Below are 23,222 nucleotides of genomic sequence, written 5' to 3'. Positions count from 1 at the left end.
TTTTGGTGGTACAATAAATACTAATGTTTTCAAATGAATGAATAATCATGTTATTAATCGTGATTAAAATATCAATCAAAATAATCGTGATTGTTATTTTTGCCATAATCCTACAGCACCTACTTTATTTTCAATAAATAAATAATTGATGTTTACTAATCTATTATACAGTTATGTCCAAATTGCGATGCATCTAAAAATCGATTATTATTTCCCCCGCTTCTACAACTGTTGTAGTGTTACTTTGAGTTATGAGACTATAGCTGGGTTGCATATGACGTCACGTTTTTTCCTTCTTGGCATTAAAATAAGTGAGAGTGAGTGTAAAGTTTGAGCAGAAAATGTCGTATTGCTGTTCTGTTCTTCGATGTTCCAGTCGTTCAAAATAGAGAGATAGGAAAGAGCTTTCATAGAGTCCTGAAAAAACTGATTCATAAAGGTAATAAAGTCAGGGGAAAAATGAAAGTGCATCGAAGGAAATGTTTTTTTTAAATAAAATTGTTTTTAATGCTCGTGTCTGCAGTGATCACTTTGTAAAATGTTTGTTTGAACATTTGATTTGTTTGAGAAACTTTCTGTGATGCACTCCAGTTTATTCTCTACTATATTAGTAGTGTTTGAGAGCAAAACTAAAGGTAAAGAAAAGACAAAAGATCACATTCGTTTGTGTTCTTTTGTGGTTGCTATGCCAAATATAACCTGCTAGTGCAAATAAACTAATGTCATGTTAAGTCCTAGTAATACATATTGTGATTGGTGGATCAATCCACCTTATTTTCATTGTCCATTTTCATAAACTGATGACCACGGATGACCACATCGTAGCTGTGGAGGGAGATGTTGCCAGCGCTGCCGGCAGGAGCAAAGGTCACCGCCTCTGTCCATGGTGCTGAGGACAGAGCACCATCAGACGGGGGCGTGGCAGTGCTGACGGCGAGACACAGCTGGCAAGTGATTAGATTTCACAGGTGGTACGTGGTAATCTAATCATCTGTTGTCTTTAACAGTAAGCGGCCGGGAACAGGAGGAGAGAGAGGATACGGACGTGACTGAAAGGTCACGTTCTGTGGAAGAAAGACTTCGATAAAAACCTATGTGCATTAAAACGTTGTTAAAACGGCACGCTTGGCTCCTGTGAAGTGTCTTGTCAGTGGGACCGCTAGGAAGTGACTTCCACAATAGCATCTTTGGAGATATTTGTTAGCATCAAGAAAATATCCTTAATAATATTAATAAAGCAGATGAATAAATCTCTGGTAGACTCAGCAGCATATACTGAATCTTGGTATCGCTAGCAAACATTGCTGAACAACAGGGACATCTATAGCTAAATAATGAGACAAAATATGGACTTCAAAGCATAAAAACACCTGCAGACATGAGTTGTAAATGAGACTAATATTTGCAGCAGGAAATCAACTGCAAAAAAATGTATCCTTTTTCTCATTAGCGTCACCATCATAGCAGCACTCGTTATGTCAATCAAATACGTTACTTAGCGATGCACCAAAAAGTCCAACTTTGTCTTTCACAGATTAATGTTTAATTTGTGGGCCCCTCAGATGTGAAGACATGATGTGCCTCCAATCTTTTCTTCTCTAAATCCTTGTGTCAAATGAAGTGATGTCAAAGCGACCAGTAACGTCTTGATGATGATTGCAAGCCAGCGAGGCTGTTTAACATCGAGCACATTGACCTTTTTAAAGCCTAATTAGGGACGACGTTGCATCAAAGACGACCTTTGCCACAACATGTAGAGCATGACATGAACACTCATTAGGACACAAGGCTGTTTTAGTAGCAGTTTGACTTTGGAATTGATTCATTCTACTTCTGTTGTTTCATATGGGATTTTTTTTCAGGTTGTATTCCCCCGTGGATAGTGTTTGTTAGAGCAGTGTTTTTCAACCACTGTGGCGTGAGATACAGTCTGGTGTGCCGTGGGAGATTACCGTATTTTCCGCACCATAAGCCGCACCTAAAAACCACAATTTTTGTCAAAAGCAGACAGTGCGGCTAATAACCCGGTGCGCCTTATATATGGATTAATATTCATATTTATTTTCATAAGGTTTAGGTCTCGCAACTACGGTAAACAGTCGCCATCTTTTTTCCCCGTAAAAGAGGAAGCGCTTCTTCTTCTACGGTAAGCAACCGCCCCCATAGAAGAGGAAGCGCTTCTTCTTCTACTGTAAGCAACCGCCAAGGTGAGCACCCGCCCCCGTAGAAGAAGAAGCTCGCGGATATTTAATTTCATTTGTTTTTCTGTAAAGACAACAAAATGTCTCCTACTAAGAGACACGCGTACAAGGTTCCACTGACTTTTGATATTCATGTGAACCGCACTGTGGATACAACGGGAGCACGTACGGTGAATATTCGCACCACAGGGAATGAGGAGTTGTCCTACTGTGGTTCTAGCTTGCCATGCTAACGGCCAGAAACTTCCGCCCACAGTGATATTCAAAAGGAAGACCTTGCCAAAAGAGAACTTTCCAGCCGGCGTCATCATAAAAGCTAACTCGAAGGGGTGGATGGATGAAGAAAAGATGAGCGAGTGGTTGATAGACGTTTACGCGAAGACACCGGGTGACTTTTTTCACGCAGCGCCGTTCCTGTTGATCTATGACTGCATGCGCGTCCACATCATCGATGGTGTCAAAAAACAAGTGAAGCACACCGAAGAAGAAGAATTTGAGGGATTTGTGGATGAGTAATAACTTCAGAAAGTGAGCTTTAAATGTTTATTTTGTGTGTTGTGTGACACTAACGTATGAGCAACGTTGAGTTATTGATGTTGCTATTGCTCTGCACTATTTTGAGTGTTACTATTTTTGTGATTGCACATTTGCACATTACATTTTGGGAGTGAACAGAGTTGTTAGAACGCTGGTTTGTAATATATTATTAAAGTTTGACTGACCTATCTGACTGTTTTGTTGACATTCCCTTTAGCGTAGCGTAGGTGCGGCTAATAGCACGGGGCGGCTAATAGGTAAACAAAGTTTTGAAATATGCTGTTCATTAAACGTGCGGCTAATAACACGGGGCGCCTTATGGTGCGGAAAATACGGTATCTAATTTCACCTCTTTGGGGTAAAAATATTTTTTGCAAAAAAGTAATTATAGTCTGCAAATAATGTGCCGTTGTTGAGTGTTGGTGCTGTCTAGAGCTCGGCAGCGTAACAATGTTATACTCTTCCATATCAGTAGGTGGCAGCAGGTAGCTAATTGCTTTGTAGATATCGGGAACATGGTTTGTCGTGGTGAAAAGGTATCTAATGCTAAAACCAAAAATAAACAAAAGGTGAGCGCCCCTAAAAAAGGCATTGAAAGGCCTACTGAAATGAATTGTTTTTATTTAAACGGGGATAGCAGATCCATTCTATGTGTCATACTTGATCATTTCGCGATATTGCCATATTTTTGCTGAAAAGATTTAGTAGAGAACATTGACAATAAAGTTCGCAACTTTTGGTCGCTGATAAAAAAAAGCCTTGCCTGTACCGGAAGTAGCGTGACGTCGCAGGTTGAAAGGCTCCGCACATTTCCCCATTGTTTACACCAGCAGCGAGAAAGGACCGAGAAAGCGACGATTACCCCATTAATTTGAGCCAGGATGAAAGATTCGTGGATGAGGAACGTGACAGTGTTTTTTCGCTCTGACCGTAACTTAGGTACAAGCTGGCTCATTGGATTCCACACTCTCTCCTTCTTCTATTGTGGATCACGGATTTGTATTTTAAACCACCTCGGATACTATATGCTCTTGAAAATGAGAGTCGAGAACGCGAAATGGACATTCACAGTGACTTTTATCTCCACGACAATACATCGGCGAAACACTTTAGCTACGGAGCTAACGTGATAGCATCGGGCTTAACTGCATATAGAAACAAAAGAAATAAGGCCCTGACTGGAAGGATAGACAGAAAATCAACAATACTATTAAACCATGGACATGTAACTACACGGTTAATGCTTTCCAGGTTGGCGAAGCTTAACAATGCTGTTGCTAACGACGCCATTGAAGCTAACTTAGCAACGGGACCTCACAGAGCTATGCTAAAAACATTAGCTCTCCACCTAAGCCAGCCAGCCCTCATCTGCTAATCAACATCCGTGCTCACCTGCGTTCTAGCGATCGACGGTGCGACGAAGGACTTCACCCGATCATCCGTGCGGTCGGCGGCTAGCGTCGGATAGCGCGTCTGCTATCCAAGTCAAAGTCCTCCTGCTTTTGTTGCTGGAGCCAGCTGCTAATACACCGATCCCACCTACAACTTTCTTATTTGCAGTCTCCATTGTTCATTAAACAAATTGCAAAAGATTCACCAACACAGATGTCCAGAATACTGTGGAATTTTGAGATGAAAACAGAGCTTTTTGTATTGGATTCAATGGAGTCCGAATACTTCCGTTTCAACGATTGACGTCACGCGCATACGTCAGCATACATAGACGTTTTCAACCGGAAGTTTCGCGGGAATTTAAAATTGCACTTTATAAGTTAACCCGGCCGTATTGGCATGTGTTGCAATGTTAAGATTTCATCTTTGATATATAAACTATCAGACTGCGTGGTCGGTAGTAGTGGGTTTCAGTAGGCCTTGAAGCTTAGGGAACGAAACTAAAACTGAACTGGCTACAAAGTAAACAAAAACAGAATGCTGGACGACAGCAAAGACTTACAGCGTGTTGAGCAAAGACGACGTCCACGAAGTACATCCCAACATGACATGACAATCAACAATGTCCCCACAAAGAAGGACAAAAACAACTGAAATATTCTTGATTGCTAAAACAAAGCAGGTGTGGGGAATAGCGGTCAAAGAAGACATGAAACTGCTACAGGAAGATACCAAATAAAGAGAAAAAGCCACCAAAATAGGAGCGCAAGACAAGAAATAAAACACTACACACAGGAAAACAGCGAAAAACTCAAAATAAGTCAGGGCGTGATGTGACAGGTGGTGACAGTACACCTACTTTGAGACAAGAATGATATTGATGCTTGCTTGGTTATGGGTTAAAGTCATACCCAACAATTGCGACAAAGACTTTTTATTGTCAATATCGGCTGCTGAGTTTCATTTTTTTATGATTTCTGCTGGTGGTGTCCCTCCGCATTTTTTCAATGAAAAAAATGTGCCTTGGCTCAAAAAAGGTTGAAAAACACGGTGTTGTGCTGCAAAAAACTGAAATCTAAGTAAGATTAAATATCTCAAATAAGGGTGATATTTGCTTATTTTCTGTCTGATAAGATAATTCTTCTCACTAAGCAGATTTTATGTTAGTGTTTTACTTGTTTTAAGGGTTTTGGTCCTAAATTATCTCAGTAAGATATTACAGCTTGTTGCTGAGATATTATGACCTATATTGAGTAAAACATGCTTGAAACTAGAATATCAACTGTTGCAAAGCTGTGTCATCCACACTCACAAGTATAAAACTACTTTTTTTAAAGTAATCATTTATTTCAAGCATGAAAAAAAAAAATCATGACTTAAGACACAATTGTGTCTCATAATTAAAACAGATGACAGCCAAATGGACTTTGCTGTTTTATTTTCAATGAAATAGAAAATATGTACTCATATAGTAGTACAGTTGTTATTAGTGAGAATATACTTATTTTAAGGTATTTTTGGGTTCTTTGAGGTTAGCTAATTTTACTTGTTTTGGAATGTCTTGACAAGCCAAATTTTCTTGTTCTATTGGCAGATAATTTTGCTTAGTTCAAATAAAATACCCCTAATTTTTGTATTTTTTTTTTCTTGTTTTTGAACACTGACTTTTTGCAGTGTATAGGGTTGGGTGTGGTTGTCCCACCTGGTTGCGGAAGCAGCTGTGGTACATGGAGGCCAGGCGGTGGTGGATGGTGGCGGCTCTGTACTGGTAGAGCGGCTGGCGGGCCGACTCGGTCTGCAGGTCGCAGTACTTCAACGACTTCATCATGGACTCGGTCACCTCCCGCTCGATCTACCAGAGAAAACCATCAAATGCTGTGATGAACCTGAAAAGGTGAAATGTCGTCAGAAACCCACCTGCTCCGGGGCCTTCCTGGAGAGCGGAGCGTAGTCCTGCAGAAGAGTAGCCAGTGTGAAATATGTGGTGGACAGTTCCCAGTTGACGCTGTCCCACACTCCCGGGTGGTTGTCCCTGCACGACAGTGACCCCATGGCCCGCAGGTAGTAGTCTATAGCCTGGTAGAATAGGAGTGGGTAATGTACAGGGCGGTGCAGGTGTAAGGGGAAGTACAGAAGAGAGCGCCACCTTGTGGTAGTAGAGCGACTCTTCAGGGGAGAACTCCCCTCTGTCATCAGCGGGGGCGCTGCAGTGAGCTTGAGCACAGATTCTCATCAACTTGCCCGTGTTGCACAGCAACAAGGCCTTGTTGGTGCTGTCCCCGATGGCCTCAAAGTCCTTCATGCCTTTCTCAAAGAAGGCAAAACTCTTCTTCCACATGTCCTGCTCGGCCACCAACACCGAGGTCTTCACTGCAAAAGGAGACGCGGGCTTTAGACGCGGAAATAAGTCACGTCCCAAAGGTCCTCGCCGGTCTCACCTTTCTCCGTCTGCATGGCGGCCGACTGGTTCATGTAGTAGACGCCCATCTCGTTGCGGATGTTCCCCAGCCGTTTGAGCACCTGGGCCAGCTGATCGGGCGCGTCCTCCTTCAAGGTGTGCGAGACCAGCAGCTCGTAGGCGGCCTCGTAGCACTTGCCGCTCACAAACAGCTGGTACTCGGGGTCCGTGGCCAGGTCGGTCGCCATGTTGAAGGCTGACCCGTGACAATTGTGAGTAATAAGTCGTCAGACTATAAACATGTTGATAGGCCTGGGCCCATAACAAATTATTGCCAATAAATTGTATTATTGACAACGTTACCGGTATTTGGAGACCAGATTAAGCAGTAATGTAATCATATAATAATAATAATGCAAGTAACCTTTTCAAATGCAATAAACTTTGATACATCATTACTGTAGTCATTTTGACCATTGTTATTATAATTGTCCTTGATTATTTTGAATTTTTACCAATCGCTTTATTTTATGTTTATTTATTTACTATTTGTGTGCCATTTCTGTTATCATAATGCGTGTTTACAGCTGCTAAAAGTATTTGCTGCTATATTCCCTGCTCTAAGTGCCTTGAATCCCTGGGGACAAACAACTTTTTTAATTTAATTAATTTTTGATTTCTCATTACTGTAGTATTTTTGACCGTTGTAATTATAATTTTCCTTTTTTTATTTCTCATTACTGCAGTATTTTTGACTGTTGATATTATAATTTTCCTTATTTTTTTATTTCTCATTACTGCAGTATTTTTTACTGTTGTAATTATAATTTTCTTTGATGAAATATTTTAGCATTTTTAACACTACCTTTATTTTATGTTTAATTATTTACTGTTTGTGTGCTGTTTCTGTTTTCATAATGTGTGTTTACAGCTGCTAAAAGTCTATTTGCTGCTATATTCCCTGCTCTAAGTGCCTTGAATCCCTGGGGACAAATGACTTTTTTTTAATTTAATTAATTTTTGATTTCTCATTACTGTAGTATTTTTGACCATTGTAACTATAATTTTCCTTATTTTTTTATTTCTCATTACTGCAGTATTTTTTACTGTTGTAATTATAATTTTCTTTGATGAAATATTTTAGCATTTTTAACATTACCTTTATTTTATGTTTAATTATTTACTATTTGTGTGCTGTTTCTGTTTTCATAATGCGTGTTTACAGCTGCTAAAAGTCTGTGCTGCTATATTTCCTGCTCTAAGTGCTTTGAACTTCTAGGGACAAATTTTTTTTTTTATTAAATTGAAAATAAGTAAACAAACATAAACTACTCTCAATATGCGTTAGTAAAATTACACTTCAATAAATATTGGACATCTTGAAGTGCAGTATTCTTCCATTAAAAAAAACGTAAATATTTTTCCTCCATTGCAAAACTGGGTTGGGTGGTTTGTTTTGTTTACTTTCCGACAAATTCGGCATACTTGCTCGTTTGTACGTGTTGTTAGGCTCATTTTGCACGTTTGGTTTGAAGACAAAATATTCCTGCAGGACATTAGACTTTGTAATCAAATGTTTTCTTCTGAATTGTTTTTACTTTGTGGTTCTTCTCACTCGTGAGTCATGACTAGCGAGGCTCTGTCCCTGCATCCAACGAGGGTTCACTCCGTTTATTTAATTCTGGTTTTGAATGAACATGCTCAGGTACTGAGAGCGATGCACAGAGTGAACACTCTTGCACCCTCTTTGCAAGCAAAAGACAAAGATACCAAATGTATAATTTATCGTTGGATGAATGGGCCCAGGCCTCCATGTTGCTTCACTGACCTTGGCAGCTGCTCTCCCTGTGCAGACTGTGTAGGATCTCCTGGTCCTCTTTGGTCTGGTAGCTGTACTCCTCCTGGTAAGCCGCCCTGTTGTTGGAATTCTGGGCCAACATGAGCTGGATGTCCCCGCACAGAGAGAGGCACTGGCTGTGGAACAGCAGCACCTGCGGGTGGAGCGTGCCGCCGATGCAACAATACGCATCTGGGCCGCACACGACAGAAGTGAGAAACGACCACAAAAGGACAACAAGTCATTTCTTCGATCGGGGTTCTGTACCGTAACACTGTAGCGACAACTTGATGTAGCGCAAGGCTCGGCCGTACTTCAGCAGGTTGGTTGCGGCGTCAGACAAGACGTAGTACGCCTTGGCGGCCTTGAGAAAGAGCTGAAGCTTCATTTGGTGCTGCCACGTGCCGGGAATCATCCCCGAGCGTGTTGGGTGCTTCTGGTCTGCCTGCAGGGGCCCTGCTGAGGAAGATCGGACTTCACGTCTGCTTTCCTTGTGAGTTTTGTACCAGAACGCCAAGAAACAGACCTCTTTCGAGGAGAGGAGAGATGCCTTTCTCTGCAGCACAGCCTTTGCCTGCACTTCCATCCTCATACTTGAGGGGGATGGGTATGTTGGGGTCTACCGCTGGGAGGTCGCTCTCCTTCTTGATGCTGCCATCCACTGCCTTCAGCCCCTGTTCCGCCGTTTATTAATATTACACAAATGCAGTACACAAACATTGCATCTGTACAAATAGTGTGTTCATTTACTCAACTGCTGAGAGAAACATTTATTAGAGGTTAGGCTTTTTTTTTTAACGCAGAGCCCGTTTATCTGTAACAGTCACTGTCTATGTGCTTCTGGACATCTGGGGGCCCTAATCAGAATTTAGCCTGCGGCCCGTCTCTAGTTCATGACTGAGGACGTCAGTGTCTGGCTGTATTCTGAGGTCTGGAGATGGAGAGAAGATGGGGAGGCGCACAGGGACATAATGTGTAATAACATGACTATATGCCCTGCTTTGTGTTGTACACACTTTTTTTTTACACATTCTTTATCATTCTATTTGGACTATTACCTCATAAGGAACGTATGTTCTAACCTTGAAGCAGAGTAGAGTGAACAAGGAGTGAGAGACTCCTTGTTCACTTCGTTCTGTTCAAGGACAACAATTCAAGCATTCTGTGTTTTTATTTGATACACACTTTGTACCTCATTACAGTTTCCTGAGAAGAGATACCAGGAACGAGAAAGGGAGAGTGGACAAGTGAGTGTGTGTGTCCAACACACACACACTCGACACGACAACGCCCAAATATCTCCACCAGGGGGGGGCAGCAAGATGGACAAAAACATGCGTGAAAAGCGGCAATTTTCAGAGAACGCTCGGTCTTCTCTCCAGCCCGACAGTTTGTACCTACTCCTTTTTGTAGGATGAATTGTTAACCTTCAGTTCTAGTCACCGCGCTCTATTCAGACATCTTTAGAATAAAATAATTTTGGAGGACTGTAGAAGGCAGGGCCCGAACACCACGGTCCTCTGTAGTGATTACGGTGTTGCTGCTATTAGAGCCTCAATATCCATGAGGGCATGTGTGTAGAGGATCGATAGTTTGATCACATCTAAATGTCATCTTTTCATTTTAAATGTCAAACAAAAAAAGGTGTATATTTTCAACATAAGACAACATTTTAAGTTGTTTTATTAGACAGCATTATTATTATATATTTGTCTACTAATAATTAAATGGGAACATGCTAAATTACAATAGTGTTATATATACTGTATATAAAAAAGACAAAGCTCTGGGTCGTCGTTTTTGGCTGATGTCAACATTTTGGCTTTTTCTCATTGTGCTTCTTGCTGTTTTCCCAAATTTTGCTGGTGTTTCGTTTTTTGTACTGTGTCTAGGGCCAATGACAATCGAGTCACGGGCCAAAGATGGCCCCCAGTGCCGCACTTTGGGCACCCATGCTGTAGAATCTAACTGTTTATGGCCACTATAGTCTTAGTACCGTAGTATATTTGTTCTGGTCACATGGTTTCTACGTCAGCACCGTAATGAGTAAAATCAGTTGTTCACCAGGTGGCTTGTTCCTGGGTGATAAAAGTGGGGATAAATGAGGAAGTCCTTCTTTAGCCGCCGCCTTGTTTTATCACATTTTACTTCTTTTGCACGCCAATGTTTACTTGGTTACGTGGTTGAGGGAAGAGTTGTTTGACGTTGGTTGCTGGAAAATGTCCGATTTGTTGCAACAGTCAGGCATTCAGTCATTGTTGCAGCGCGATGATTTATGAGCACGTCATGAAATGCGTGTTTATGAGACGAGCGGCCACACCACCCGAGCGCGGCCGCGGTGTTGAGAGGGGCTGGATGAGAGGCTAAAGAGAGACGTGTTCAGCGGTTAAAATGCGTGCCTGTTTGCGGGTCTGTTGGTCATTGCCCGTGTGTGGGTGTCACTTATGCCATATTAATACTTTCTTTTCCCTAATAGTAGGGTCCCAAAGATCGACTGGTCGATCGCGATCGACAGATTGGCGACCCCTGGATAATTATGTATTGTAAATTAATTTTCTAAATATACAAACTTTCATTAAAATAGTTAAACTATTGTAGCTATTTCAATTGTTTTTGTTTTGTTTATTGCAAACTATTGTAATAGACTATAAATAGACTGCACAGTTGCAGTACAATACTATTATCAGGGCTGGGAATCTTTGGGTGTCCCACGATTCGATTCAGAATCGATTCTTGGGGTCACGATTCGATTCAAAATCGATTTTTTTTTTCAATTCAACACGATTCTCGATTCAAAAACGATTTTTTATTTTTTTTAAATGAAAACAATACACAACAATACCATAATAATGCAATACAATTTCAAAACCAAACCCAATTTTGGAGTTCTGAACTTCTGAACTGATTTCTTGCAGTGTTAAGTGGTAATATTTCACATTTGTCCCAATTGACTTTATACCCTGATAAACAGCCATATTCAGTGATGACATTATTGATATAGTGTAGAGAGGAGTTAACATGTGACAGGTAGAGAATTATGTCGTCACAATACATCGATAGCTTATTATACTGAGAGCCAATTTTTATAACATGAATATTATTTTCACTTCTTATTTTTGCAGCTAAGGGTTCAATAACCAAATTAAATAATAATCCAGATGCAGGACATCCCTGTTTTACTCAACAAAAAAGGTTCTGAAATATGATTATTGGTTTTGACTGATGCCATGGTCCTTGTATAAAGCATCTTAATCCATTGTATAAAATTATCTCCAAATCCAAATTTACGTAATGTGCAAAACATAAATGACCAGTTTATGCGGTGGAATGCCTTCTCTGCATCAACAGTACATACTGCTGTGGGATAAGGGAGACTTCTAGCATAGTAAATAACATTAAACAATTTCCTTGTATTGTCTGAAGATTGTCGACCTTCCATGAAGCCAGTTTGGTCAGTATGAATTAATTTTCCTATTACATTTGATAATCGTGTGGCTAAGATTTTTGCCAAGATTCAAAAGGATTCTCTATTCCTTCAATACATAGATTTCAGCAGGATCTACCCCAGTCTGCTGACATGCAAGCAGAGTAGTAGATTTTTGTAAAAAGCTTTTATAATTGTAAGGGACAATGTTTTATCAACTGATTGCAATAATGTAAATTTGTTTTAACTATTAAATGAACCAAAAATATGACTTATTTTATCTTTGTGAAAATATTGGACACAGTGTGTTGGCAAGCTTATGAGATGCGATGCAAGTGTAAGCCACTGTGACACTATTGTTCTTTTTTTAAAATGTTTTATAAATGTCTAATGATAATGTCAATGAGGGATTTTTAATCACTGCTATGTTGAACTTGTAACTAATATTGATACCGTTGTTGATAATATTCATTTTTGTTTCACTACTTTTGGTTTGTTCTGTGTCGTTTTTGTGTCTCCTCTCAATTGCTCTGTTTATTGCAGTTCTGAGTGTTGCTGGGTCGGGTTTGGTTTTGGAATTGGATTGCATTGTTATGGTATTGCTGTGTATTATTTTGTTGGATTGATTAATTTAAAAAAAAAAAAAAAAAAAAAAAAAAGATTTTTTAAAAATGAGAATCGATTCTGAATCGCACAACGTGAGAATCGCGATTCAAATTCGAATCGATTTTTTCCCACACCCCTAACTATTATACTTGTATAGTTGGATTTGTCCAAATAGTAATTACACCAGGGGTGCCCACACGCGAGCTACTTTTCAATTGACCAAGTGGAGGGGATGTACCTCATTCATATATAATTTATATTTATTTATTTATGAAAGAGACGTTTTTGGTAACAAGTTAAAGGTGTTTAATGATAATACAAGCATGTTTAACACCTATAGATTCCTTTCTTTCATGAAGAAACCTGATTCTGTTGACTTGCATTGATTGGAATCAGACAGTAGTGATAATAACGTCCACATTTTCAAATGGAGGAGAAAAAAAAGTCCTCCTTTCTGTCACATGAAAGTGGTTGGTTTTTGGTATCTTATTTGTCCAGCTTTTATACTCCTTTTTATATACTCCAGAAGAAATACATTGGCGGCAAACTCCGTAGCTTGCTAGCTTGTGCACGCTAGCTTTCTGAGACTCTTATTTTGTTAGCGCAGGCAGGATGAAGCAGCACTTTTATTGTGAAGATAGGAACCGTGCAGTCTGTGTCAGAATAATTGTATCTAAGTTATCACAAAACTTTGTGTTGCCATGAGTTCCCGGCGAGAAGACAAAAGCTGTCTTTGATCCTACCAAGAAAAAGGCTTGTAAAACTCCACTGTGTAGGATGGGGAGCGACATGAGGGTTCTGTTTCTTTGATGTATTGTAATCAGCATAAAGATATTGTCTTGACCCGAAATCTACAAAGCGAAGAGGAAGCAGGACCTGACTCCCTTCCAGGCGACCTTTTCTTTGAACTGTTTGTAATCAAAGGCGATGGCTGTTTACGACCCCCCTCCCTTAGAAACAGCTGTTGCCATGTAATCAGGGAAAGTCCAAATAAAAGACGAGGCGTACAATCTTTCGGCAGAGCGTGTTGAGACACTGTGAAGGGTACAGTGTCTACGCGTTTCTCCTCATTGAGCTAAATTTAATTCTGTCTCTGTTTAATTCCTTGCTTCTTGTCTTGTTTAATAGATGTCATCAGTGTTTGAACCTGACAGTATGTCTCTAGAATTTTGACGGCAGGTACGGCGCGAGAGTTCTTTTGAAATAAAAAGTCTTTCTCACCTTCCTGTCAGTCATTTTTTCTTAATAATGAGCTCGCAAGTCATCATCTCAGAAGACCCTGACAGTCTGTCTCTAGAGTTTTGACGGCAGGTACGGCGCGAGAGTTCTTTTGAAATAAAAAGTGTTTCTCGCCTTCCTGTCAGTCATTTTTTCTTAATAATGAGCTCGCAAGTCATCATCTCAGAAGACCCTCGGCTGCCGTGAATGTCAATCAAGTGACGAAAGTGACGTCTTGGTGAAGATTGATGATCGCTAATTTTTAGGTCTATTTTTTAAATGCATGGCTGGCGATCGACTGACACCCTCCGCCATCGACCGGTAGCTCGCGATCGACGTAATGGGCACCCCTGAATTACACCCACCGAGTAGCCATATTAAGCCTTAGGTAAATGAGGAACTCGGTGCTGAGTATTTTCGAAAGGAGACCACTATTGCGGGACATAATAGTATTCTCCTACAACAGAATCATGCAGACTTGCCTTCAACACGTAGTTTAGGACGTGTCTGCATCGCTCCTCCTTGTCTTGTGATACGGGAAAAGCACAACCAGGCTGCAAAGACAAAAAAAAACACACTGTGTTCAATTTGTATGCTAGAAAAGCTAACTGGTAAAAAATTTAGGAGAAGTAGCAAACACTGACTCGGATGAGCTGTGTGGATTTGTATTTCTCTGGGACAGACAGCTCTCCGACGGAGCGGATGACAGCCACGGCTTTACTGTCGCCCTGAGGGCCGTTGCTGTCTGAGCCGCTGTCCTCGCTGTCCTCCTCCAGATCTTCGTCTTCCTCGCGGTCGTCATTACTGTAGCCGTCCTCTGAGCCACAAGACCGCAGCGATTCCCCTCCGTCGTCGTCCTCCTGAGACTCATCCAGCTGGAAGAGCTCCGACAACATGTAAAGCGCCGATGCGATGATCTGCACGGGCGGAGGCGAGATGGGGACTGAAATGTAAACTCTGCACTCACACAGAAACGGGAAGACCATCTCGGAAGCGTACCTGGGGATGCCTGTCCTGGTCCAGAAGCTTGACACAGTTTAAAAGCAGAGTTCTGATTGTCCCCTTGTGTTTTCGGTTTTCACTGGCCTTAAGCATCAGGTTGCATGCCACTCTGGAACATAAACAAACAAACTAGCTGCAAATAAGCACACAAAAATAAGCACGGGGAAAAAAATTGCGATCTTGAGTGACATTAACATGCCATCTAATTTCTAAATGACGTTTGAAACCCCTCAGTGAACCTCACCAGCCAGGGCGAGTTGACTCTGTTGCTCTTGTTCTACCTGCTAACGGCCGACGCCTCTAGTAAGGCACACTGGCTATCATCAATCGGCTCGGGGAGAAGCGGTCGCATTAATTAATTGACTGTTCTTATATTCATCTTTTTTTGAGTGCATAAATGTATTGTCGAGTAAGCAAGAATGCGATGTTTTCACTTCATTGGATTATTTTCGTTCTTTGTTTTCAGTCTATTCCCTCATACTGTCCTTCCAGGACTTACCATGAAGAACGGCCAAAAGACCATTCAAAGTTTCTTTAAATCAGTCCAAGACAACGTTAGTAGTGGTTAGAGTGTCCGCCCTGAGATCGGTAGGTTGTGAGTTCAAACCCCGGCTGAGTCATACCAAAGACTATAAAAATGGGAGCCATTACCTCCCTGCTTGGCACTCAGCATCAAGGGTTGGAATTGGGGGTTAAATCACCAAAAAAAATTTCCCGGGCGTGGCCACCGCTGCTGCTCCTGTCACCTCCCAGGGGGTGATCGAGGGTGATGGGTCAAATGCAGAGAAAAATTTCGCCACACCTAGTGTGTGTGTGACAATCATTGGTACTTGAACTTGAATAATAATACAGTTGTCCTTCGCCACATTGTGCTTCAAAAATGGTGTAATTGCGTAAAAAAAGCATAAAAACGCAGCTTCCAGCATTTTCTACGCTATTTGGTCCTAAATTAAGCATAAAATGGCTAAACACACAAAAAATATCAATACTATAGTAGTATTAGCCACTAGAGGGGGTCGAACCAATCAGAGCGCCCTGATCAGTATCATGGCCAAAAAAAATGTATTAAAAAATGTATTAAAAAGGTCAAACAGTTTTTTTATGCTCCAACTATACAAAAATTCAGTTTATTATTATTAATTACAACTTCGCAAACATTAATCTATCCTGGTTCCAATATGTCCAGAACCAATCAACAACGATAAACGAGGGACGACTTTAACAATATTTAAAAAACAGATGTATTTCATACATCACCCTGAACATGTGTGCACGTGTGAAAAAAACGTCCCAGACAATAGCAATTTAACTACCTGTAACACATTTTTTTATGTGGCCCGCCACATCATTTGGGCCTGCAAAAGGCTGGAAATAATAAAGCATTTTCTGGCTAAATGTATTAGTTCTTTCAATTTTGACAAGAAAAAATTCACTTTCTGCATCTGCATATGTTATACACTTTAATATCATCATGTAACATTTTCCAAGCATTTTTTGAATTATCAAAAACAAAATGCTTGTCACCTTGACTTACGATTTAAAAGCAAGTTATCCATCAATCTAATAGTAAAACATACAGTACAGGCCAACATTTTGGACACACCTTTTCATTCAATGCGTTTTCATTATTTTCATGACTATACATTGTAGATTGTCACATCAAAACTATGAATGAACACATGTGGAGTTATGTATTTAACAAAAAAGGGCGGAATAACTGACATGTTTTATATTCTAGTTTCTTCAAAATAGCCACCCTTTGCTCTGATTACTGCTTTGCACACACTTGGCATTCTCTCGATGAGCTTCAAGAGGTAGTCACCTGAAATGGTTTCACTTCACAGGTGTGCCTTATCAGGGTTGATTAGTGGAATGTCTTGCTTTATCAATGGGGTTGGGACCATCAGTTGTGTTGTGAATGAAAAGGTGTGTCCAAACTTTTGGCCTGTACTGTATGTTTACTGTTACAAGCGGCCCTCTGATAGCAGCCATAATTGTAATGTGGCCCGCGATAAAAGCGAGTTCAACACCCCTGACCTACAAGGAAATGAAGACATGTTCCTACTTGTAAAGTAACACAGCCACAGGAAGCGTGAAGGGATTGTGGCTATTCTCCTCCTCGGCCTCCTCGCACAGCGTCGTAAGATCGTAAAGCTTCACGAAGTCGCTCCCGCTAGCTAAAAAGGAGGAACGAAACCAAAGATGGTGAGGATGAGATAACAGATTTAAAATAGCGATGTATACCTTTAAAAAGCCAATAGGTGTGACCCTCTTTGGTGCAGTTGGACTTGAGGAATGAGAGGATGTTCTGAGCAATGTCTTTCACCACCCTCGTGGAAAACATTGAGTTTTCCAGATGGGGGATGTCCTCTGTTTTTATCATCTCGTACTTCTGCAATGAAGACGACTTAAGGTAGCAGAAATGTACGGACACAAGATCAAGGCCATACTCCTCGTTTACCTGAACGATGCCGTTGACGTGAAAGCACATAACCAGTTCTGGAACGTTACACATGAGATTGTCCAGCCAGTAGTCGATACCGGTCAGGATGTTGATTGGTTTATTGTCGTCCCTGAAAAACACAGAGCGGACTGATGAAGGTATGACACAAGCATTTCTGCCTCCAACCTCAAGTTGTCTTGAAATCAACAACATGCAGTCATTCATCTTGAAATGTTAATAGTAGAGAAGTTCCAATTAGGGGTTTATGTTGCAGATACCGATCATTCGTAAGTGAGATCGGCTGATACCAATACCAATTACATGTATTAACTGTACATTTTTCAATGTACACTGCAAAAACTGAAATCTAAGTAAGATTAAATATCTCAAATAAGGGTGATATTTGCTTATTTTCTGTCTGATAAGATAATTCTTCTCATTAAGCAGATTTTATGTTAGAGTGTTTTACTTGTTTTAAGTGTTTTGGTCCTAAATGATCTCATTAAGACATTACAGCTTGTTGCTTAGATTTGATGACCTATATTGTGTAAAACGTGCTTCAAACTAGAATATCAACTGTTGCAAAGCTGTGTCATCAACACTCACAAGTATAAAACTACTTTTTTAAAGTAATCATTTCTTATTTCAAGCATGAAAAAAAAAAATCATGAAGCCGAGCGCATATCATTATGTCAAGATAATGGCACTAGTATTTACAAGAATATTTTTCAACACATTGAGCAAAAAGGTCTCATTTTTCCTTTCTACCAACAAAAGTGCACTTGTTATTAGTGAGAATATACTTATTTTAAAGGTATTTTGAGGTTAGTTAATTTTGCTTGTTTTGGAAAGTCTTGACAAGCCGAATTTTCTTGTTGTATTGGCAGATAATTTTGCTTAGTTCAAATAAAATACCCCTAATTTTTTCATTTTTTTCCTTGTTTTTGAACACTGATTTTTTGCAGTGTACAGTATTTATGGTGAATAATAATAATAATGGATTAGATTTTATATCGCGCTTTTCTACCCCAGGGCAGCTGTAGCTATGAAAGTAGCTTACCACCACCAGGTGTGAATGAATGATGGGTTCTACATGTAAAGCAACTTTGGGTACTTAGAAAAGCGCTATATAAATCCCAGGTATTATTATTATTATTATTATTATTAGATACTCAAAGCGCTCACAGAAAAGTGGGAACCTATCATTCATTCACACCTGGTGGTGGTAAGCTACATTTGTAACCACAGCTGCCCTGGGGTAGAATGCTATTGATTGTTTAGTAATATCAACACAACATTCAAACTCGTTCCTTATATTAATTTTTTTACATACAATTAGGGCTGTTAGCTGCAGCCCTAATTGTATGTAAACAAATTATTTTCAAATTAATCGATTAATTTGATAATCGATTAATTTGTCGATTATTACTTCGATTAATAATCGGATAAAAGAGACAAACTACATTTCTATCCTATCCAGTATTTTATTGAAAAAAAACAGCATACTGGCCCCATACTTGTTTTGATTATTGTTTCTCAGCTGTTTGTAAATGTTGCAGTTTATAAATAAAGGTTTATTAAAAAAAAAAAAAAAAAGTTTAATTAAAAATAAAAAAAATAAAAACATTTAATTAAAAAATAAATTTAAAAAATGCGCATGCGAATAGCATGGATCCAACGAATCGATGACTTAATTAATCGGCAACTATTTTAATAATCGATTTTAATCGATTTAATCGATTAGTTGTTGCAGCCCTACATACAATTGATCAAAACAAAGTCAATAGTACACAATAACTAAACAAAAGCAAAAACCACTATCTAGTACTCATTTAAATCCTTTGATTTGTGTCCTCTGGTATCCTGGGAATTATTCACTGAGCTTTTAAGTACTAACAAAAACAACAGAAAAAATGATTTTGAGAAAATAAAAAGATTGATGTATCCATCATATACTGATACTACCCTTGGTATAAACACTGATTCATGGATCGAGCCGCCATCCTCTTACGTGTCGTGTACTGACAGTGACACCAACAGTTGTTATAGTATCCTCTCTCTAAACTCTTGTTAATGCCTGTTGATAACTGCTTACTTTCTGCTGCAACATGGTTTCATCTAGATCTCTTTTACGTTTACTAAGCACTTATTTATTGGTGTTGTTTCAAGCTAACTTAGTAGTTAGCTTAGCTATTGGGATGCCTGCCTCTGGCTTTCTCTCGGTGTGTAATATGTTTAACCTTGTCCTCCGTTGATAATGATATTTAAGGTACGAAGAAAGAGTTCATTTGGAGGTGATTTTTAGCTTTGGGGCCGACTCCACACTGTATAAGGAGATAGGACTAGGGTTGTCCCGATATACCAATATGTTGGTGCTGATACCGGTACCAAAATGTATTTTAATACTTTTCTAAATAAAGGGAACTGCAAAAAATGGCATTAATGGCTTTATTTTAACAAAAAATCTTACGGTACATTAACTGTATGTTTTTCTTATTGCAATCGAAGAACAATTTTGGCCTTAAATAAAATAGTGAACATACTAGACAACTTGTCTTTTAGTAGTAAGTAAACAAACAAAGACTCCTAATTAGTCTGCTGACATATGCAGTAACATATTGTGTCATTTATACACCTATTATTTTGTCTACATTATGAGGGACAAGCTGTGAAAATTGATTATTAATCTACTTGTTCATTTAATGTTAATATCTGCTTATTTTCTGTTTTAACATGTTCTATCTACACTTCTGTTAAAATGTAATAATCACTTATTCTTCTCTTGTTTGGATACTTTACATTAGTTTTGAATGATACCACATCGATCCGATACCAAGTAGTTACAGGATCATACATTGGTCATATTCAAAGTCCTCATGTGTCCAGGGACGTATTTCCTGAGTTTATAAACATAATACACATTTTAAAAAAAAGGTTTTGTGACGATAAAAAAATATTGATGTAATCATAGTGGTATCGACTAGATACACTATTGTACTTGGTATCATTACAGTGGATGTCAGGTGTAGATCCGCCCATGGCATTTGTTTACATTGAGGAGCGCTATCTTTTGTTAGCGGTGACGCCGTTGAGCTATTGTATCCTCCTACGGTGTGTAGTGAAGCATGTTTAGCTATTCCTTGTCCTGCAGTGATAATGGTACTTGTAAGAAACTCACTTTATTTGTCGCCATGGAGGCGAGGATTAGTGATTTAGAAGTAGCTGAAACACTGCCGACTGCGGATGGATGCCAGCTGCTAGCTAGTTTGCCATGTCTTAAAGCAGCTCTTCCTGAGGGCGTTTCAGTGTTATAACTTCACCTTTATCTTTAGCTTTTAGGCCAAAATGTGTCCGTTCTCCCTTTTCTGTCTACACACTGTGTCTGCTTGTAAGTACTCAGTGTGTGTGCGCTGCTGAACATGCTCCTCTGCTCGTAAAACCAGCAATGTCACGACGTGACGACGCGCCGTCATGCCCATTTAAAAAAATAAATAAATGGGGAACCGGTACTTTTCAAACAGAGTATAGTACCGTTTTTTATTCATAAATACCGCGATACTATACTGGTACCGGTATGCCGTGCAACCCTCATGTGGACAATTAGCTGCTAGTCGCTTGTCAGCCGGGGGACTGAAAAGATTACCGCGCTTACCTACTTTTTCGGGAAAATCAGCCGATTGAGCGGCACATCCCTAGTTACAAGCTTGCGCTAAAGTAATAACAACATGCTATAGCACTTATGTTGCTGTTGTCATTTTGCGCTGCTTAGCGATAATGAGGAAGTTGCCAATACTTTATCTGACATAAACACACAGATTTTTCATTTACTGTATATTTAGGGTCCGCCCTGTACCCTGTACAAAGGACTCCCTCAGGGAGTCCTTTGTACTGGTTACAAAGGAACCTATTGTATTTGTAAGGTTTTATTATTATTAGGGTCCGCCCTGTACCCTGTACAAAGGACTCCCTCAGGGAGTCCTTTGTACTGGTTACAAAGGAACCTATTGTATTTGTAAGGTTTTATTATTATTATTATTATTATTCTTTGTTTCTTCTTCCGCAGCTTTGCGCACTACTACGCCCCCCTTAACATGCTTCAAAACTCACCAAATTTTTTACACACATCCAAAAAGTGTGCCAGCAGACTTTAGTCAAAAAACCAAACCCAAAAAAATACACTTGCTCTCTAGCGCCCCCTAGGTAGAAAACTGCCTATAACTCCCACTAGGAAGGTCGTAGAGACATGAAACCAAAACCTGTATGTAGGTCTCAGTTAGACCTACAATTCATAATTTCACTTCTTCGGGCGAAAACCAACAGGAAGTTAGCAATTTCCCCTTCAAGACAAAAAATGACTAAAAACACTCATTTTTGATTTTTGCCCTCTAATTTGACCCCCTTAAAATACTTCAAAACTCACCAAACTTCTCACACACATCGGGACTGGTGGGAACTGTGATCTAAAAAAAAAACCGAATCCCAAAACTCAAAATTGTGCTCTACATAATTTTTGGAAAAAAAAGACAAAAAACTGCTCCTCAGAGGAAAACTCTGACAAAACTGCTTGTAACTTCCGGTAGGAACGTCGTAGAGACATGAAAAAAATACCTCTATGTAGGTCTCATTTAGACCTACATTTCATACATTGACACCCTTCAGCAAAAATCAACAGGAAGTTTGTTATCTCCATTTCAAAACAACATTTTTGTACCAAACGGTCACCAAACATCAAACATTATCTCCTCTGAGCGCGTTTGTCGTTTCGGCTTCAAACTGCTACAGGAGAGAGATTGAACCCTTCTGATTAAAAGTTCTATACGGATAATGATTAAGTGCTACCGTTTTGATTTTGCGAGCCTTCAAAGACCCGCAGCACTGATGCTGCTACGGTGCCAAAAATGACAACGAAACTGCGATTAGACCTTCTTTGGCCTCAATACACACAATAGCCTATAATGACAATGTGAACTCAGACACAACTTCCTCTAACTCCCAGTACCAATATCGTAGAGACACGAAACAAAAACCTCTATGTAGGTCTCACTCAGGACTACCACTGGACTAAAGTATTGGACACCTAGGACTAGCACCTGCCAGAAGGCGGACCCGACCAATGCTGCTTGCAGCTTTAATTTAACTTTGGATCTCAAACTTTAAGCCCCCGTCGACTTAAGATGGTACTTTTTTAGTAATAAGAATATGTGGACCGAGACTTGATGAGTTGGTCGACTTCGGCAAGTTCCACTGTATTGACAGTTCCCACCTGAGTTTGAGGCTGACGGCCGGGTAGCGCCCCCCTCCGAAAATAGGCATGTTGGAGCCGACCAACATGTGGATGTCTTCAAAGGTCCACATGATGTTTCGCACAAAGTCGTTCCTCAAACCCTGTAAAGAATATTAATATCATTATTACCGTAATTTCCGGACTATAAGCCGCACCTGACTATAAGCCGCACCAGCTAAATTTAGGGGAAAATACAGATTGCTCCATATATAAGCCGCACCCGACTATAAGCCGCAGGGTTTTGATGTGTAATTACCGTAGTATATAGGGGTTCCTGCTACCACGGAGGGGATTGTCGGGACAGAGATGACTGTTTGAGAACGCAAAGCGTCCCATTTATTAACAATAAATCTTTCAATCATTCAATCAAACTTTCACATCTTTGACATGGCGAACAGCATTCGTGCAGAGTACAAATAATACAACGGTGCAAAGTAATACAAAGTGCTCGCCTGTACGTTATCAAAATAACCAGCCTACCGGTATATGAAAAGTCAGTCTTTAATCATTGTCTCATCGTCTTCCTCCTGCGTACTAAAACCACCGAAATCCTCTTCGTCGGTGTCGGAGAAGAACAGGCCGTAAATAAGCCGCACCCTTGTATAAGCCGCAGGGACCAAAACGAGGGGAAAAAGTAGCGGCTTATAGTCCGGAAATTACGGTACTAGAGATGTCCGATGATGGCTTTTTTGCCGATATCCGATATTGTCCAACTCTTAATTACCGATTCAGATATCAACCGATACCGATATATAGTTGTGGAATTAACACATTGTTATGCCTAATTTTGTTGTGATGCCCCGCTGGATGCATTAAACAATGTAACAAGGTTTTCCAAAATAAATCAACTCAAGTTATGGAAAAAAAATGCCAACATGGC

At 39.9% G+C, this 23,222-nt stretch overlaps 1 protein-coding gene across 2 annotated transcripts in view; it reads right to left on the bottom strand.

Moving 5' to 3' along the window:
* Window positions 1-23,222, bottom strand: part of LOC133657623 (erythroid differentiation-related factor 1-like) — a 32,456-nt gene that overhangs the window by 2,941 nt on the left and 6,293 nt on the right. Inside the window, exons 7-20 of one of the 2 annotated variants that reach the window (XM_062059179.1) lie at window positions 22,322-22,443; window positions 17,077-17,188; window positions 16,860-17,007; window positions 16,681-16,792; window positions 14,613-14,724; window positions 14,258-14,530; window positions 14,096-14,167; window positions 8,892-9,039; window positions 8,633-8,824; window positions 8,357-8,557; window positions 6,569-6,784; window positions 6,277-6,500; window positions 6,048-6,206; window positions 5,833-5,982 (exon numbers count right to left, since the gene is read on the bottom strand). In XM_062059179.1, the coding sequence (XP_061915163.1) occupies window positions 5,833-5,982; window positions 6,048-6,206; window positions 6,277-6,500; window positions 6,569-6,784; window positions 8,357-8,557; window positions 8,633-8,824; window positions 8,892-9,039; window positions 14,096-14,167; window positions 14,258-14,530; window positions 14,613-14,724; window positions 16,681-16,792; window positions 16,860-17,007; window positions 17,077-17,188; window positions 22,322-22,443 (2,241 nt within the window). The remainder of the gene's footprint in view (window positions 1-5,832; window positions 5,983-6,047; window positions 6,207-6,276; window positions 6,501-6,568; window positions 6,785-8,356; window positions 8,558-8,632; window positions 8,825-8,891; window positions 9,040-14,095; window positions 14,168-14,257; window positions 14,531-14,612; window positions 14,725-16,680; window positions 16,793-16,859; window positions 17,008-17,076; window positions 17,189-22,321; window positions 22,444-23,222) is intronic. The other variant, XM_062059180.1, reaches the window with a different exon arrangement.

Source organism: Entelurus aequoreus, linkage group LG09, assembly GCF_033978785.1.
Source record: "Entelurus aequoreus isolate RoL-2023_Sb linkage group LG09, RoL_Eaeq_v1.1, whole genome shotgun sequence".
Classification (NCBI taxonomy): domain Eukaryota; kingdom Metazoa; phylum Chordata; class Actinopteri; order Syngnathiformes; family Syngnathidae; genus Entelurus; species Entelurus aequoreus.
This window is presented reverse-complemented; position numbering and strand designations above follow the sequence as displayed.